We start from the raw sequence: 17,791 nt of genomic DNA on the forward strand, positions 1-17,791 counted from the left end.
TATTTTTGAATTGTAACTTGTGTATGTGAGATGTCGCATCATCTGTTTGCACTGGAGTATTAATAAAGCGGTCTTTGACTTCCCAGATGCTTAGCAACTGTTGATTTCCAACCTGCACTTTGAACATGTAATTAACAATAAGTTGTGGGGACAGAGCTCGATGACAGGAAGTGGAGAGAAGTTATCCAAGGAAGATTTGATCCTTGGTGGCACTTTGAGCTGTTCTTCTGTAATTGGTGCGTGTTAAATCTCTTGATTAAAAATAAATATCCAGAAAAATGTATCAATGCAAGTGGTTTTATGCAAATCCTCTGCTTATCTTCAAATTCTGACCTTCGGTTTAGTATTAATATGTAATTTTTAATTTTATTTTTATTCACTAAGTATATAGTGGTTATTTGTATCAAAAATCCCTCATCTGACCATCCATCCTTCCGCTTACCTGTATATTACAAGTATATAAAGCCTAATGTTTTAAATAAAAATAGTTCGTTAATTTATTAATAAGAACTGTTTGCATTGAACACCTAGTTCATGAAAGATGTAGAAAATATTTATTTAGAGTAGATGACAGTACCATATCCATGCACAAATCGTTGCTTTGCAATAAATCACGTACTTATAATCTATATTAAATACTTTTAATCGTACAGTTTGCCTTAAATTTAATTTTAATCTGCCGATTTAGTATGTAACCTTGAGCATAACTACAGAAATATACGTTATGTTTTACGAATGATTTTCTTGAAGTTTTTTGGTGTTCAAAACTTTAAAGCGTTTTCTCCATAACCACCGTTGGAAAAGTTGGTGCGCTTCATAACTAAAAACCTACTGCCGTGATCGTTTTCCAATTTCTAACATTATTTCTGTACTTAACTGACGAGGTGGAGAGTTATTTTCAATTTGGTTAGTTATTTTTCTTCTACAATAACAAATTAGCCGAATTTCTTACAAAGAAATGCGTTTTCCCTTCAAAATTTTCTATAATACAAAATTAAATTTTTCCATAATATTAAATTTCCTCAAGTACCCCCCGACGTTACCTGGAGTAAACCGCATTCTAATTTTACTAAAACAATTTTGAATAATGCTGTCGTTGCGGTATTTTTTAATATTTCTTCGTGAAAATCTTAAACAACTAAGTTAAGGTGTAACCGAACATTTATACTCTTGAAACTCGGCAAGATCAAACCGGAGAACTCTCTCCGAATTTCTATAATACGTAATTGGAGCTTCGACCCACATATTCGGCATCTGGGGACTAAAACACTTTTGGTCCGATTTGGAAAAATTCTGGTCATGAGGTGGCCCACTTTTAGCACACTATCGGGCAAAGTTTTAGCCTCATACATTGACTGGTGCTTGATTTGCATACTGGAAAATGAAAGAATCAGATGGAACTTAAATTGGGTTATTTGGGAAGTAGACGTGGTTGCTGCATGGTTTTATTTATTTTCGAACTGAAATATATAGTAGGCATATCAAGGTAACATTATATACTAAATTTGGTTGATAGCGGTCGAATAGCTCCTGCGATATGGCTTTCTATAAAGTACTCATCTATGATCCTATTTGGAAAGTTTAATGCCTCTGACCTATCTATTTGCAGGAGTGGGGGGGTATAACACCCAATTTAATTCATTTTTACAGTATTTACTATTAGGGTGGTTACCTTTATTGGTTGAGGAAATCAATGGTGTCCATCTACGAACTCATTTCCATTTTTTTGCTGAGGGAAACGTGTAAAAAGTTGCATTGAGATATCTAAATTATGTATTACTCACGTTACAACTTACACGGACGAACGGACAGACGGACAGTCACTCGGATTTCAGCTCGTCTCGTCATCCTAATCTTTTATATATATACATATATGTGTATATATATATCTCGACTAGTTTTAGGTGATACAAACAACAGCTAGGTGAACGAAACTAGTATACTCTTTAGCAACATGTTGCAGGAGTATAAATTTGTTTTTAATGTTAAGCTTGTATGTACTTTTGGTTTTAATAAAGAAAAGCATTTTTCTCTTTGCATGAACTAACCTAACCTTCCCACGCCCCCTTTTACTGGAATATGGAATCCTGCTAAACAGTTCGTTTTTTTTTTTGCATGCACTGCGGTTACGTAAACTAAACTGTATGTAACATTTGTTTCGTAAAAATGGCCCTCAATCAAGATTAATTTTATAGTTCCTCGATTTTATATTTTTCCATTTTTTTTACCTTGTTAGTTATCCCTATTTAATTACGTCTTCATTACTTTTCCATTAACACCAAACGCGTCAAACTTAATTATGATACCCAGCAACAATGCACACACATTTGTAGAACAAGAGCATACATACACATGATTTTCACACCTGAGCACAACGCCCGTGAGTAAATATGTTTATACGGCACACAATGCGCCGCTACCAGAAGTCATGTACACCTGTATGCTTTTATACATAGCCAGCCCCAGGTTTTGAGTCTCCTCGATCCAAGGGTGACACTCGTTGGCTGCTGCATGTAAAGCATCAAATGTCAAATATAGACAAGTGCTTTTATTGTATTATTCACGGCGCAATGAATTGTTGTTCGTTGTGACAAATATGGTGGCACCATACCAGTAGCCACTTGCAGCAGTACCGGTTGTTGTTGGTATTAGCCTAGGGGAAATATAAAAAGAAGTTTAAACTTTCACAATTCCCGCCATTCTGTAAGTGAAAACAAGTGAAGAAACACCGATATACATACATATGTATAAAGATGGGATGCCTGCGGCAGAATTCGATTTGTTTCAAGACGGTGGACTGAATATTATAAAGGAATGACTGTGAGGAGTAGAGTTTTTTCCACACAAACAATATACAAATTATGGTGGTAAAACAAAGTACTAAAGAGGGTCACGAAAAGCTTCCACACACAACTAAACATCCAGTAAAACTTTTGGAACCAATGATAAATTATGAGACACCCGAAATAGTATACCATTTATTTAGATAAGGAATCTGGTCTTAATCTAGTTCAATCACGGGCCTTGAAAATAACTCACATTTAATAACGCCCTCAAAAAGGAGCTTAACTTGTTTTGAAGACATCGGTTTGCAAAATCTAAAACAACGAAGTTAGGGTGTAACCGAACATTTATACTCTTGAAACTCGGCAGGGTCAAACCTGAGAATTTAGGTGGAAAATCAATTTAGAAACAAACATTGACCAACTACAGATTATTTGTTGCATCACACCACATACGTGTGTATGTGTAAATGTATCTTCTCTCGGAAGATATCTTGTCAAATACGACATATGGAAAAGAAACACCCAGGAAAACAAAAGTCGTATCCGTATCAATGTGTTCAATGAAAACCATAACAACATACTTAATACATTTTGTTGTTGTGGTGATTAAAACACAATTTTTCGTAAAAAATCTGAGGTTGCGAGCACCTGAGTCAGGCAACGGGATATTTCAAATCGACGGGACCATTTGAAACGTAATTAAAAATTTGTAACTTTAGCCGTTAGAATTTTCAAAAAATCTATTTTTATCGTTCCGGTGAATATTTTCGAAGTTGCACGCGAATTAATCGACCAATAATGGGTTGTATGAAATTTAAACCTATAACCGGCTGATATATTTCATAATAATGTGTTTATTATCAGAAATGACCTTGCAGGTCAGACATTGCCATTTATGTATTTTTTTTAACTTCTCGTAATTTTCTTTCCCGAAAAACTATACACGCATTTGATAAACAAAATATTTTAATTTTAATTATTATATTTTTAATATATTATTTTGACAGATTTTCAAATGAACGATATCTTAGTCTAGAATAATAGCAAAGTTCCTCGTCAGATAACGAAACGTTTTATTAGAAGGGAAAGAATAACTGTGATAGAAAATATGTACATAAGTATGTGTGTATGTGGGGATATGCAACAGCCTGATGATTGGTAAAACAATATTTATGCATATACATACTTACACATTTACATACCCGCAATTGCGTAAAAAAGTTTCAGTACCTGTACGAATATCAACAAATAACAAAGAGCCAAACAAAACGCCGGTACCATACAAGCGGAATAAAAAGAGAGAGAGGAAGAATACAAACGCTGTTTATCCGGCGGGGTCATGGAGATGCACAAGAGCAGTGCAGACAAAAAATAACAACCTCCGACGGCGTAATCATTAAAGGCAACGAAGCGCACTTAATTGAAATGTGATTGAGGCAACAACTAAGAGACGAAACACAAACGGACTAGAGTACATACTCCAATGCAATGGGCCAATAGAAAACTATCTACATACATATATGTATCTACGTATGTATGGTTGATACGAAGTAAATGAAAAGGGAATGAGTTGCAATACGAATTGTAAATAAATCGACTTAAAACATATCGTTATTGCAACAAAAGTATAAGTATAAATTAAACACATACGTGTATAACAAATGTATCGATGTACATGCATGTATGTTTGTATTTGTGCATAGCATAAATAGCTCTGTGGCATAGCTATCATAAAATGTTGGATTGTTAGTGTTTCATTAATTTTGTACTCTTGCAACATGTTGCTGCAGAGTTTTGTTTTTCTAACGGTTGGTTGTATACCATAAAACTAATGAAGTTAAATATAAGGTTATATATACTATGTATATAAATGATGATTGAAGAGTAAATCTGGGTAAATGTCTGTCTGTCCGTTCGTCCGTCAGTCTGTCCGTGCAAGCTGTAACTTGAGTTAAAATTGAGATATCGTAATGAAACTTGGTACATACGAGTACATACGTTCCTTGTCACGCCCACAAAACGCCATTAAAAAAAGGCTCTATAAAGTGCAATAAATAAACACTAGATTAACATATAGAACTGTTATTTGGCACAAAGGATCGTAGTAGCAAGAGGCATCTGTGCGTTAAAAATTTTAAAAAGTCTGGAGGGTCCGTCCTTTAAAATAAATCCTATAAGAGGCCCAACCTCTCCATATAACGGCACTATAAATCAATAACTAAATGCATCAGAGACATTAAATTTCGCACCCGAGATGGTACGAAAGTGCTTTATGGGAGTCGGTGCCAAATTTGGATGATTGGACGACCGCTTTCAACCAAATTATGTAGGTAATATTATCCTGATATTTTTAAGAAGGTGAAATTGGACTACAAATACGCCTACTTTCCATATAACACAATTTTAAATTCCATCTTATAAGGATCCAATAAGTCTATGGGGCTAAAACATTGCAGTAATTGCGCCTTTGAGATGTGCTACCTTATGGCCAAAAATTGTTCAAATCGGACCAAAACAATTTAAGCTCCCAGATACCGAATATGTGGACCCTGCTTCCAATTGCAAGTTTTTTATCGAAAACATTGGTCAACCTCTCACATATACTACAGAAATATGAAAAGGGCTTCTCGGCTGTAGGCAGGGCAGGTTGGAAAAGTTTGAAATGTTCAGTTATTACCGAACTTAGCGCTTCCTTACTTGATCAATGTGTGATTTTGGAAGTAGGGCGTTGATTGCACTACTAATCCATTTGATAGCAGATCTCTGTCTGTTCTGGATTTTAGAGATATAATAATTAAATGCATTTATAAATAAAATTTATTTAGCTTTGCTTAGACTGAGCAATGGTTTCTTCTCAAAAAGGCTACAGCTTTCTCCTCAATTTTAGATGTCACGTGATTGGTCTGTCATCTACATTTCCAGTTTCTCCATAATGGTCAAATCATCTCTTCATAAATTTACATCTCGTGTTTATGTCGTCGTCGTCGCACTCACGACTTGGCTCTTACGCAAACGCCGACGATATTGATATCATTAGTCTCCGATGGGTCTGGTAGTGAACGGGGGCAAGACGAAATATCTCCTGTCATCAAACAAACAGTCATCGCACTCACGACTTAGCTCTTACGTACTTCGTAGATAATTTCGTCTATCTTGGAACTAGTATCAACCCCACCAAGAATGTCAGCCTCAAAAAACAACGCAGAATAACTCTAGCCAACATGTGCTACTTCGGACTGAGTAGGCAATTGATAAGTAAAGTCCTCTCTCGACGAACATAACCCAAACTCTATAAGTCACTCATTATTCACGTCCCGCAATATGGTAAAGAGGCATGGACGACGGCAACATCTGATAAGTCGACGTTACGAGTTTTCGAGAGAAAAGTTCTGCGGAATATTTATGGTCCTTTGCGCATTGGCCACGCCGAATACCGCATTCGATGGAACGATGAGCGGTATGAGATTTACGACGACATTGAGAAAGTTCAGCGAATGAAAAGACAGCGGCGATGTTGGCCTGGTCATGTTGTCCGAATGGACGAAAACACTCCAGCTCTGGGACAGTATTCGACACAGTACCCGCCGTGGGAAGCAGAGGAAGAGAAAGGCCTCCACTCCGTTGGAAAGACCAGGTGGAGACGGACCTGGCTTCACTTAAATTCTCCAATTGGCTATAACCGCGTAAACGGTGTCTACACAATTAAAGAAGAAGTGTGTCTTCATGTGAATGATGCTTTGCCTTACCAAAATTCTGGACAGCAGTTTCTGAAAATGGGATAACACAAAAGAAAATAGAGAAGCGCCAACGCGGGTGAACGTTTGGTTATTAAAACTTTATGACTTTGCTAATTACCATTTATGTAAATGAAACCAGAAATAGAAACATTCACACGTCCACATCTTCTACTAGTGTAGTTTAATAGTCGATGAGACAGCCAAACACACCTACAGTAGTATCAATGCAGACAAATTGTCTGGCGGTGCTTGAACCTCAGCGCTATCCGACTACAGCAGGCAGACAGTCAGGAAGTCTAAACTCATAATGGTACAAATCGGTGTTGAAAGTTGGAGGTCAGGTAAGGTGAATGCTTTTGTGTATGCACTCTCTTATGCAATTAGCACATGCGTAAAATGTTGGGAAAACTTAAAGTTATTTTTCGGCAGACATATATAATTTCCTTTGAAGTCCGATACAATTGACACAGTGATTCTACAACTTTTTAAAACCATCTAAAAATAAGGGTTTTCAAGGTCACTAAAATGGTGTTATGTTGGAAGAGCGATTTTTTGTCGACAAATGGTTGGTTTTTCTTTAATTTAGCATCGAATAAGCTAAATAAATTGAGAATAGTAGATGTTTGCCGGTGAAGTATACTGTCGGCACATCAAGAACCGCCGTGCGACCACGTTGAAACTCCTCGTCCACTCCAACACGACTTTAGGTGTGCATATATCAAGAAGTAGTTCCCAAAAAACAATTTTCGTGTTTAACTATTTTATATTCTCAGTCGATAAATTATAGTTTGTTAAAGTAAGTTTGATGTATTGGGCATTCATAAAACTAATTATAACAAGAACTTAAGCTTAAACACAGTACTCAAATGGCACTTTAATACATAACTATCTATAATCTCACAATAAAACAATATGCTCATAATTCGTAAAGCCGCTTACGGCGCAACTTAAATATAAATCTCTTCAATAATTTAATAGATAGCAAATTATCCATGTTTTTTGGTAAATTGTGTTTTTGAATATTTCGTTGTACAAACAAAAACAGTATTTTTGTAGAAAATGTAAAAAATAAGCTTAAAAATTACACAATTAATTACCGGTTACGTAAAATGCGTGCATGCAAATAAACAACTACAAATATGGTTCCTATCATACATATACTTAAATTACTAAATTGTAATTAATTACACTTGTAGGTGTACTGATAGCGTAAAAGGGACGTTTCTTGAAAAGTCTCCGGTTCGGATTCATCGTCGCTCGACGATGGTGGCGTCTCCAAGATGGGCATTGATAGATCCAAGTACTCCTCATTAGTGGCATGATTTGATGCCAACTGGAGTATTTTGTCTAAATTCTCTACAATCTCGCCAAATGTCGGCCGTACGTTGGCGTCAAAATGCCAGCACTGTCGCATAAGCATATATATATTCAGTGAACAACGTGCTGGTTTCTCCATGCGCTGACCAGTAATTAGATAGCTGTAGAGCTCCTCTGCAGACATTATACTGGGATAAGGCTGATCACCAAATGTCATAATCTCCCACAATAGTACACCGAAAGACCACACGTCCGACTGCGAATCGTAAAACTTGTCTTGTAGTGACTCTGGTGCCATCCACTTGATGGGTAAACGGCCATTTGTATTCTTTCTGTAGTATTCTGTGTCTTGTATGTCACGAGCCAGACCGAAATCGGCTATCTTCATGACATAGTCATCACTCACAAGCACATTACGAGCCGCCAAATCACGGTGAATGCACTATGAGAATATTAATGAAATAAATTATAAAATTATTTTTAGTTTAGCTAATAAACGTCATAACTTACCCTACGCGAAGCGAGATATTCCATGCCACGTGCAATTTGAAATGCAAACGATACCAAATTTTTCTCTGTAAGCTGCGGCATGTCTTCTAAGCCTTCGCTGCTGCGTGGTAAGCTCGGACTGCCTACAAACAATGGCCTATTCTTCTTCAAAAAGTCCTTTAAATTTCCATGAGGCGCGAATTCCACAATGACCCATAGCGGACCATTTTGTGTACAACACCCCAGCAAATTAATGATGTTTATATGCTTGCCGATCATTTTCATTACTTCCATTTCCCTCACCAAGCTCGCCATATCGGCATCGGTGTGCTCATCTTTTACCATTTTCACGGCAACTATGCTCGCCGAATTGTTGGCGGTGCGTGGCAAGTTGCACGCTTCTGCCATTACTACACGTCCGAAGGCGCCCTCGCCCAGGGTCGAGCCTAGATTTAGTTGTGTACGTGGTATTTCCCAGTTAGAGTCGAGCGGAAATTCATACTCATTGAATGCTTGTGAGGGATCTAAATTCGATGCTTGAAAAGTGGTACGTTGTTTTTCAATTTTAATTACCGGCATTTGTAGATCGCTGGAGCTGCCTTCTGAAGAAGATGGTTTATATATAATAACTTTTTTTGTCCATTGATGAACAGTTTCGATACGATGCTTTAGCAACTTCTCATGTTTCAATTTACGTAAAACATAAATTATAAAGACGGAGCCAAAAAGGAAAAGCAACACAATCACTATGGCGGCTACTGTCGTCCAAGCGGGATGCGCACGCCACATCATGTACACTTCACGACTGGGTAATTTGTCGACAACATGCAAATACCCACTTTTCAAGGCATTACCCAAAGCATTGCCAGCCACACATGTGTACCAGCCTTCGTCCGCGTGTGTAACATTTGTCAACCGCAGAATGTTCGGTCGATCGGGATCACCTTTGAGCTTGATGAAATCCTCTGAAGACGGCTGATGAACGTTTGTATTGGTATTGGCTTCATTGAAAATACGTTCTAAATTTTCAATTCTTTCGTTATTATGTTTATACTTTATCCAATATATATGTGGTTCCAGATCCGATACAATGCGGCATTCAAAATGTGTGCTACTATTGGTTAGAACAGTTTGATTTTGTGGAAACTTATCACTGTGGATGGGGCGAGAACGTAGACGATCCATTATAGTCAATTTTGTCGTATGCTCTATGCAGCCCAAATTGTTGCAAACAGTGCATCTATAGACTCCTGAGTCTTCGGCAATGACTTCGTCCATTTGCATCGACCACTTTTTGTATGTAACTTTGCCAATGTGACGCATAATTTCAGTGAAATTTGCATTCGCTGCTCTTCGTGTCCACGTTATGTTAGGCAATGGATTACCAATTGCGGGACAGACCAGTTGTATTGTCGATCCCGCTGGCTTATGCAAAGCTGGCAATAGTTTGTCGGTTTTTTTGAAACGTGGCGGACTTTCCTCAACTGCCTCTGGATCATCGTTAGTATCATTGGCATCTCTATTGTTGACCAAAGAATCAATCATCGTTACAAGTTTTTCATTTTCTTTCTTCGGTACTGCGTTCCCTGAGTCCTCCATAGAATGGGCTGCATGCTTATCTGAAAATGCTAGTTTGGTTTTAAGTGTCACGGTAGGGCTTTTCTGATCTAAGACTTCTAAATAAGCTGTGGCCATGGCGTTCCCAGCTTCATTCGTAGCCATGCAGGTGTAGAACCCTTCATCCTCCATCTTTGCTTGAAATATATTTAAAACGTTCGGATTATCCTCATTGCTTAACAACTCAATTACATTCGGATTATTTGTAAAGTTTGCAATAAGCTCTTCCGTGCTAAGCCGTTTCTGGTGTTTGATCCAACGGATCTGCACAGTGGTTGGAGACTCAACTTGACACTCGAACTGTGCGCTACCAGTAACCACAACCGTTTGATTGCTTGGCTTATTATTTTTTATGATTGGACTGGCTGCTCGCAGTTGTGGTCTCAAAATCTGCAACCGTATATTATGCTCAATAGAACCGAATTTATTATTGATTTTACAGGTATATATGCCGGAGTCGGCTGTGGTTAGGTGATCAATAAAAAGTGACCACTTTTTTAATCTAAAACGCAATGGCGTGAGATTCATTCTTGTGGCATCATGAAACCAAGTTATGACCGGCAATGGATTGCCTAAAGCGGGACAGCTCAGTTGCACGAAACTTCCAATTGGTTGTTGTATAACATCCAGAAGTTTATCACTTTGTTGAAACTGAGGCGGACCCGGACTCGGAAGATGTATAATTTTCAAAGCGGTGGAGTTGACATTTTTCGTGTCTTTCGACTGTAATTCCTCTTCAGCAATTTCTTCTGCGGAATCGGACTCATTTCGATCTAACCTTAAACGCGCCTCCATTTCATCTTCCACTTTGCTAAAGTCAGCTATATCTTCCTCCATTAGATTAGTAGACGTTGATGACTCCTGCTCACTGACACTCAATGCGACACTAACGTATTTAGGGCCAAGCGACACTTGTTCCGCCTGACAACTATATAAACCGGCATCTTTCTTCTGTACCTCCTTCAACACCAGCAAACGATTACCGCTGACGAATTCATCATCTCTGTACCACTTAATGGCGCCCTTAAGTAAACACATTAGACGTACATCTTTGTTTGACGAAACTATACTTTCGGTGTGTGTAACGCTAGGGCTAAGGGTGACATTGACCACCTCAGCGTTTCGTTTCACCTGCACTGCTTGGCTGTCAATTAAGCTTTTGGCCATTGACAAATAAAGCGGAGAGGCAAAGATAGTGATCACGAACAGCAACCAGCACAAATTTGGCGGCCTGCCAAATATTGCTTTCAGTCTGATTTTGGACATCTTTGGATCGTTGAATTTGGCGTATTGAATGGCGGATTATATAAAGACCTGGCGAATACGCATTCCAATTCTGGATGTGTCTGCGACTCACAGGCGTTCAGTATTTAGTGCACCTGCTGATTTACTTTTGTATATTTGAGACAAGCTTTTCTCTGTCTTTTGAGCACGCTTTTAATGATTAAAATTTATTGCACCAAAAGGCTTGCTGTTACTTATCATGTGTTGACTATTTTCTTAACTAAATATTGAATATTGCTGCTAAATAATTAAACGTCGTTGTCTGTGTTATTCTCAATGCTCAAGTGGTGAACGTTGAAAATTATTATTGGTGATAATTGCTGCAGCTCCCCTCAGCAATGCACATACACTGCTCCTTCAACAGTTTTAAATTCACTGTTTCAGTTTGAGCCATCGCTTGACCACTGACTTATTTACATACGGCTCTACACGAGAGTATAAGCAGTAGAGAGACAGAGTTAGGCGATATGAAGTCACTTCGCAAACTATGGGGAGCGCAGCAGGCGAATCGAATTAAAAGGAAAAGATTGAAAATAAAAAACTATGTGCATTGATTTCATAATGAGTTTTCTCTTTTTTGCTTTGGTTTTTGTCTTTATAAAACGTTGTTTTTATTTTTCGTTTGAATATTTCAATCACGCGAGCACTTGCGCGACGCGTCGCCTAACTTGGTTAACAGCAATGGGCTATCATGCTATGTACGCACACGTCTAGCGCGTAAGTGTGTGTGCATGTGTGTTGGTTAGCCGTGCGGACGGAAGATCCCACTTTAGCCACTGTGCGTATTTAACTGCGCGAATCGAATCACACTGCTTGACGGACTTTTACTTAAGCGCATAAGATTGGATTACGAAAGCGCCAAGAAGAAGAACAACAACAACACAAACTAATACAAAAATTTGAAGAATGCGATTCAAGTAATAGTTGTAATCGCACTTATTTTCCAGTTTTTCCGACGCTTTTATATTTTGAAGCTTTATTAAGGCCGAACTTGAACCAAAATATTCTCGTAGACTCCCACCGAGGTAAAAAGAAATTATGATGGATTTCGTAAAACGTCATTCTGCGTTCAAGAAAGTCAGAATACGGTTGTGTAATTTAATAAAGACACCATGTCGTTTTAAAACAATAACAAAAATATTTGTATATTTTTAGAGATAATTTCTGTTATTGCTCTTTATTAAATTGAAATGGGAAAGGGTAAGCACTGCGCACCCAAAAACTTGAGAGCATATTGAAAATTGAGTCAAACAAGGAAGTTCATTCAGAGAAGTAGCAAATTTACTTCAAGTTTCCAAAAAATGATTGAAGAAGCAGTAAAAAGGATTTCCCAGATTTAAATATGAGGCAGGAAGCCCAAAACAACATTTTATTATTTCTTCAAAACGAATTAAAGCTGATTTGAATTAAAGTTTACCCTTCTACTATCCCCAATGTGCTACATAGGAAAATATCAAGAGCCGAAGCTCAAGAAAAGTTGTCAAAAAAGTACACGTAGCGAAAGCTAAAGTTTTCTAAAAACATGTAATCCAGCTTAAAGAGAAATGGCGTAGCGCTCTCTGGTGTGACGAAATGAAATACATTTTTTTTCAACTCTAATGGAGGTTTTCATCAAGTATGAAACGTTCAACATGCAGGCGAAAACATAACGGTTTGGGCATCGTTTTCATACAACGCTCTGGAACCGCTTCATAAGATACAGGGCACTGGAAGACAACCAATACTTAAAAAATTTATATTACAGTGCGTTGGCAACTTATTCAGAATTCATGGAACACAGTTCCGGTTTGCTCTGTCAAAACTTATGTGGTTGATTCTATGGCTCAGTGGCTTTGATCAGTTTTAAACAACCATGGATTTACAAAAAAATATTAAACCAATTAGTAATTAAAGTTAACAGAATTGCATGAAAACTAACGTCTTTTCCTTAAGTAATATTGCGTATTTTTTTGGGTAAAACAGGACGTGCCCTCATTGTTATCATAGTCAAAACCGCGAACCGAACCTGAGTAAAACTTAAAAACAAACGTATTTGCTTAGTTATTTGCTTTCGATTCCCTCACATTTCTGAATGCGTATTAACTTTGTTAATTGTAGGCAAATGTCCTTATTACATGGCTGTGTGTCAATTTTGTATTTTGACCACATTTTCAATTTTTTTCGAAGAACGAATAAAAATAACGAATGTGCCTAACATGTCCTACAAGGTTCATCCTCCTGCTGGTGTTGTTGTAAAGCATTTTATTATTTTTTCTCCTTATACTTTTATAGAAATACATAAACGTACGTGTATAATTGGAGTCTATGCCATATATAGAATTGCTGTTGTTGTTATTATTGCGCCTTTTTAAAACATTGGTTGCTACTGATTTGCTAGTAATTTTTTTGACCTGTTAAAGAATGTAAATGCTTCAAACAGTTAATGAAATTTATATAAGAGAATAATTACTTCAATGCAGTTTGAGACATGCCACCATAGCATTGAGCGGCGAAATGTGAAATGTGAGCTTTAATGTAATGTGGTGATATTCACAGGTGTGCACAAATACATATATACAAATGTATATAATGTTTACAAATTTGACATGTGTGTATTGCGAATTTCACCTAATTCAAACTGACAAGTATACTTCAATCATTTCCGCTTGACCATGAAGAATGTGATTTTTTTTAGTTTATTTGTAAGGGCAAAAGCTCATTTGTTTTTTGTGCGGAAGTGGTTAACGCTTTATTGCCCTACAACAAGCGGTTTTGAATAGTTTTCATTCTCTCTTACCAATTTAATGGTTCTAGTTCCAATTTCATACCAAAACTGTGAAAATATTTCGTTCTTGACCACAACATTTTTTAGAATGCGGCCTACAATAAGCCGTTCTTATTATGTGTGGGCGGTTTTAGGAAAGGCTAATGGTGAGGGAGTCGAACAGCTATCCAGTTTGCAATATTTTCGGTTGATTGGGAGTGTTTTCGATTAAAATTTTTAGATATAGTAAACATAAAAAATACAATTTGGACTAAAGGAGGAAATAAATCCTGGTTCAGGTCCAATGTTTGTGTAACTTTGTTTTTATGTACTGCTTGTTTTATATACTGTTCAATTATTTATAATGCAAAAAGGTTTGCGAATATTCTGCTTTCTCAGTCTCACTAAACTAATTTGTATAAAAGCCAAAGACTCTAACGTCAAAAATTAAGTTGAATTATCAACAGTAGAATGGAGCCTTATGCATAAATCAATGGCTCAGTTTGATTGTACCTAATCTTTTGGAAGATTTTGCTTTCTTACAATGTAGCGAGAGTTCCAATATTATAATAAAATTTTGCTCTTCCACTAAATTGTTTTATTCATCAAAAGTGAAACAAGCTAAGTGGAGTAGATAAATAAAGTGGTGACTTGCCAATTAGATAGAACATTCGAATCAGTAGCAGCCATGTCAAGCAGCGAGACACAACACATCGTACGGTATACTAATATATTGCAGTACAGTGGATCAAGGAAAGATCAAGAGAAGGCATCAATCGGGTATATCTGAACAGATAAGTTGCCGGTTGAAACGAAATATTCAAAGAAGGTCATTTGTAGGAAGTGAAATCTTATTTATTTGCGAATAAACGCATTTTAATCCTATTATAATCCAAATACGTATAATAAGAAATTCCGCCTACAAGAATCATAAATTTGAAAATATCTCCAAATAAGAGCCGTTGTCACAGTTGTGCAAAAAATAAATGCAGAACTGGTATGAAATGTGTATTTGGCTGCTTTGCAAGAAGTTCTAGTTTTCGGTGATCCTTGTTATTGCTTTCCACAAAGGAATATAAGTGTTTGACATTTATTATCTAAAAAGTACTAAACCTAAAAATATTCCCAAAATTAGTTGAGTTCCACAATCTATCAGCAATTTGAATTAGTTTTTATTAAATTAATCTTTGGATTTTTTTTAATGGTAAGAGGAAAGCATTCTACAGAAGCACGGTGCAAATGATAACAAAAAAAAAAAAAAAGTTCTTAAGGAGAACCAAAAAATTGATGAATATTTTGATCAAATTCCTTAAATTAACGAAAGTGCACATCCATTTCAATATAACGGGTGATTTTTTTGAGGTTAGGATTTTCATGCATTAGTATTTGACAGATCACGTGGGATTTCAGACATGGTGTCAAAGAGAAAGATGCTCAGTATGCTTTGATATTTCATCATGAATAGACTTACTAACGAGCAACGCTTGCAAATCATTGAATTTTATTACCAAAATCAGTGTTCGGTTCGAAATGTGTTTATCGACAAATTTTGTTCAGCGATGAGGCTCATTTCTGGTTGAATGTCTACGTAAATAAGCAAAATTGCCGCATTTGGGGTGAAGAGCAACCAGAAGCCGTTCAAGAACTGCCCATGCATCCCGAAAAATGCACTGTTTGGTGTGGTTTGTACGCTGGTGGAATCATTGGACCGTATTTTTTCAAAGATGCTGTTGGACGCAACGTTACGGTGAATGGCGATCGCTATCGTTCGATGCTAACAAACTTTTTGTTGCCAAAAATGGAAGAACTGAACTTGGTTGACATGTGGTTTCAACAAGATGGCGCTACATGCCACACAGCTCGCGATTCTATGGCCATTTTGAGGGAAAACTTCGGACAACAATTCATCTCAAGAAATGGACCCGTAAGTTGGCCACCAAGATCATGCGATTTAACGCCTTTAGACTATTTTTTGTGGGGCTACGTCAAGTCTAAAGTCTACAGAAATAAGCCAGCAACTATTCCAGCTTTGGAAGACAACATTTCCGAAGAAATTCGGGCTATTCCGGCCGAAATGCTCGAAAAAGTTGCCCAAAATTGGACTTTCCGAATGGACCACCTAAGACGCAGCCGCGGTCAACATTTAAATGAAATTATCTTCAAAAAGTAAATGTCATGAACCAATCTAACGTTTCAAATAAAGAACCGATGAGATTTTGCAAATTTTATGCGTTTTTTTTTAAAAAAAAGTTATCAAGCTCTTAAAAAATCACCCTTTAGTAAAGAGCATGTGTTGTCGGCCCTGAGTAAGCAGCGAAATATATTTCGATCAGACTTTTTTTATAATGTCTTATTTATTTTTGTTCCTTTAATATTAGATATAAAAGAGTTTCAATACAAATTTTCACAAAGCCCCGGTAAAAATATATTGGAAGACTTATTTCTGTTTTTATTTTAAATTCGCACGCCGTTTAAAATTATGTAGTGTTGTTATTGGATCACGTACGGTTTTAAATTTTTAACACGCTCGAAAGGATCTTAAAAAAAATATTTATTTTATTTTCCTTTTTTATTTTGCAAAAGGTCGTAAATCTTTGCCAAGCACATTTTATTGCCATTTCGTACACACAGCTTAAGAACACCCAAAAAATTTACGGATTATGGAATAGTGTCGTAAAGATCACCAATATATTTTTTGTATTATGGTCTACCGTCGAACAAAACACTGAATCAAACGTTCTCAGCCGCTTCCGCAAACAGTTTCCGCTTCACGAACGCGTACCACCCGTGGCGAAGGTGAGCGCCACGTCGTCAACTACACGTCATGTATATACTTATATACACATACCATAAGAACTAGTCAAGTACACACCCGAACCAAAAATTAATCACCGCTAACAATTCACCTTAACGATTAGTGAACATTCGAATCGACAATTCGTGTCTGAACGTTGCTAGTGCTGAAACTCGACTGATCGCTCAATATGAGTTACAAGAGAGTTGAAACAACAAACGTTTGATATTCCTGTAAATCGTATGAAACCCATTGTTGGAATAGCAAAAAAAGTAAAGAAAAATGCAATGCAACATCTAAAAACAGTAACCAAAAACAGAAATCCACGAACGCTTTTGGCAGCATAAAGCACTTGTTGTTGATAGTTATAAAATAACAACAAACGCTTCAGTGGTGACGCTATTGGCTGTTACCATGCTTCAGTACAACTACTCCCACAGCAGATGTCGGTCGCTCTCGGCCGGAAAAACTCACACATACGCAAGTACAAACATACGAGTGTGCGTTTAGATGCATGTGATCCTTAAGAATTTGTAATTCCAAGCACATATATTGTCGTCTCATTTGAAAAATGTTGGCTCTGCGAGGATTTTATTATTCTTCTGCGTGTTACTTTTTTTATTAATGGGCGGCTGATGCGTTAGTAGATCTTTATTTCTAGTTTGGTTTGAGTATATGATCCGCCAAGGTAGAAGATCTTTTCTTCGCTTCGCTTTTGATAGTGATTTGTGAACATGGGTGTAGAAACTCTGGAGCAAATGCTTCTGCAAGAAGGAATCGATCAATGCTTTAGCACGATCCTAGATGATATATTATGAAGAGGTGAGAACACAATAAGCCTCACTCCTAGTTCTAAGTGTGTATAATTGTGCTTGCTAAAATAATAAATAATTAGTACATTCATCAGGCGTTCCCAGTAAGTACAGTAACGAAAGTCATTGGAATCACCATTTTAAATTTTAAAATCCTTAAAATGTCATAATTATTACTTGAATTCCGAAACACTCAACTGCCAATACCGCCA

The 17,791-nt window shown here is 37.0% G+C and overlaps 1 protein-coding gene across 11 annotated transcripts; it reads right to left on the reverse strand.

Moving 5' to 3' along the window:
- Window positions 1-7,310: 7,310 nt before the first annotated feature.
- Window positions 7,311-16,965, reverse strand: LOC105223991 (fibroblast growth factor receptor homolog 1). 11 transcript variants are annotated; one of them, XM_019989463.3, is made up of 3 exons: window positions 16,846-16,965; window positions 8,351-11,470; window positions 7,311-8,282 (listed from the first exon to the last, which is right to left on the reverse strand). In XM_019989463.3, the coding sequence occupies exons 2-3, from the start codon at window positions 11,210-11,212 to the stop codon at window positions 7,704-7,706; spliced, it is 3,441 nt and encodes a 1,146-aa protein (XP_019845022.2). In that variant the 5' UTR covers window positions 11,213-11,470; window positions 16,846-16,965; the 3' UTR covers window positions 7,311-7,703. The 11 variants fall into 11 exon arrangements, with proteins under 11 accessions (XP_019845022.2, XP_019845023.2, XP_011200235.2 ...); XM_019989464.3 differs by having other exon boundaries at window positions 16,822-16,950; XM_011201933.3 differs by having other exon boundaries at window positions 8,351-11,467; window positions 16,822-16,947.
- Between the last annotated feature and the right edge of the window lie 826 nt (window positions 16,966-17,791).

The sequence above is a fragment of the Bactrocera dorsalis genome, chromosome 5, assembly GCF_023373825.1.
Source record: "Bactrocera dorsalis isolate Fly_Bdor chromosome 5, ASM2337382v1, whole genome shotgun sequence".
Classification (NCBI taxonomy): domain Eukaryota; kingdom Metazoa; phylum Arthropoda; class Insecta; order Diptera; family Tephritidae; genus Bactrocera; species Bactrocera dorsalis.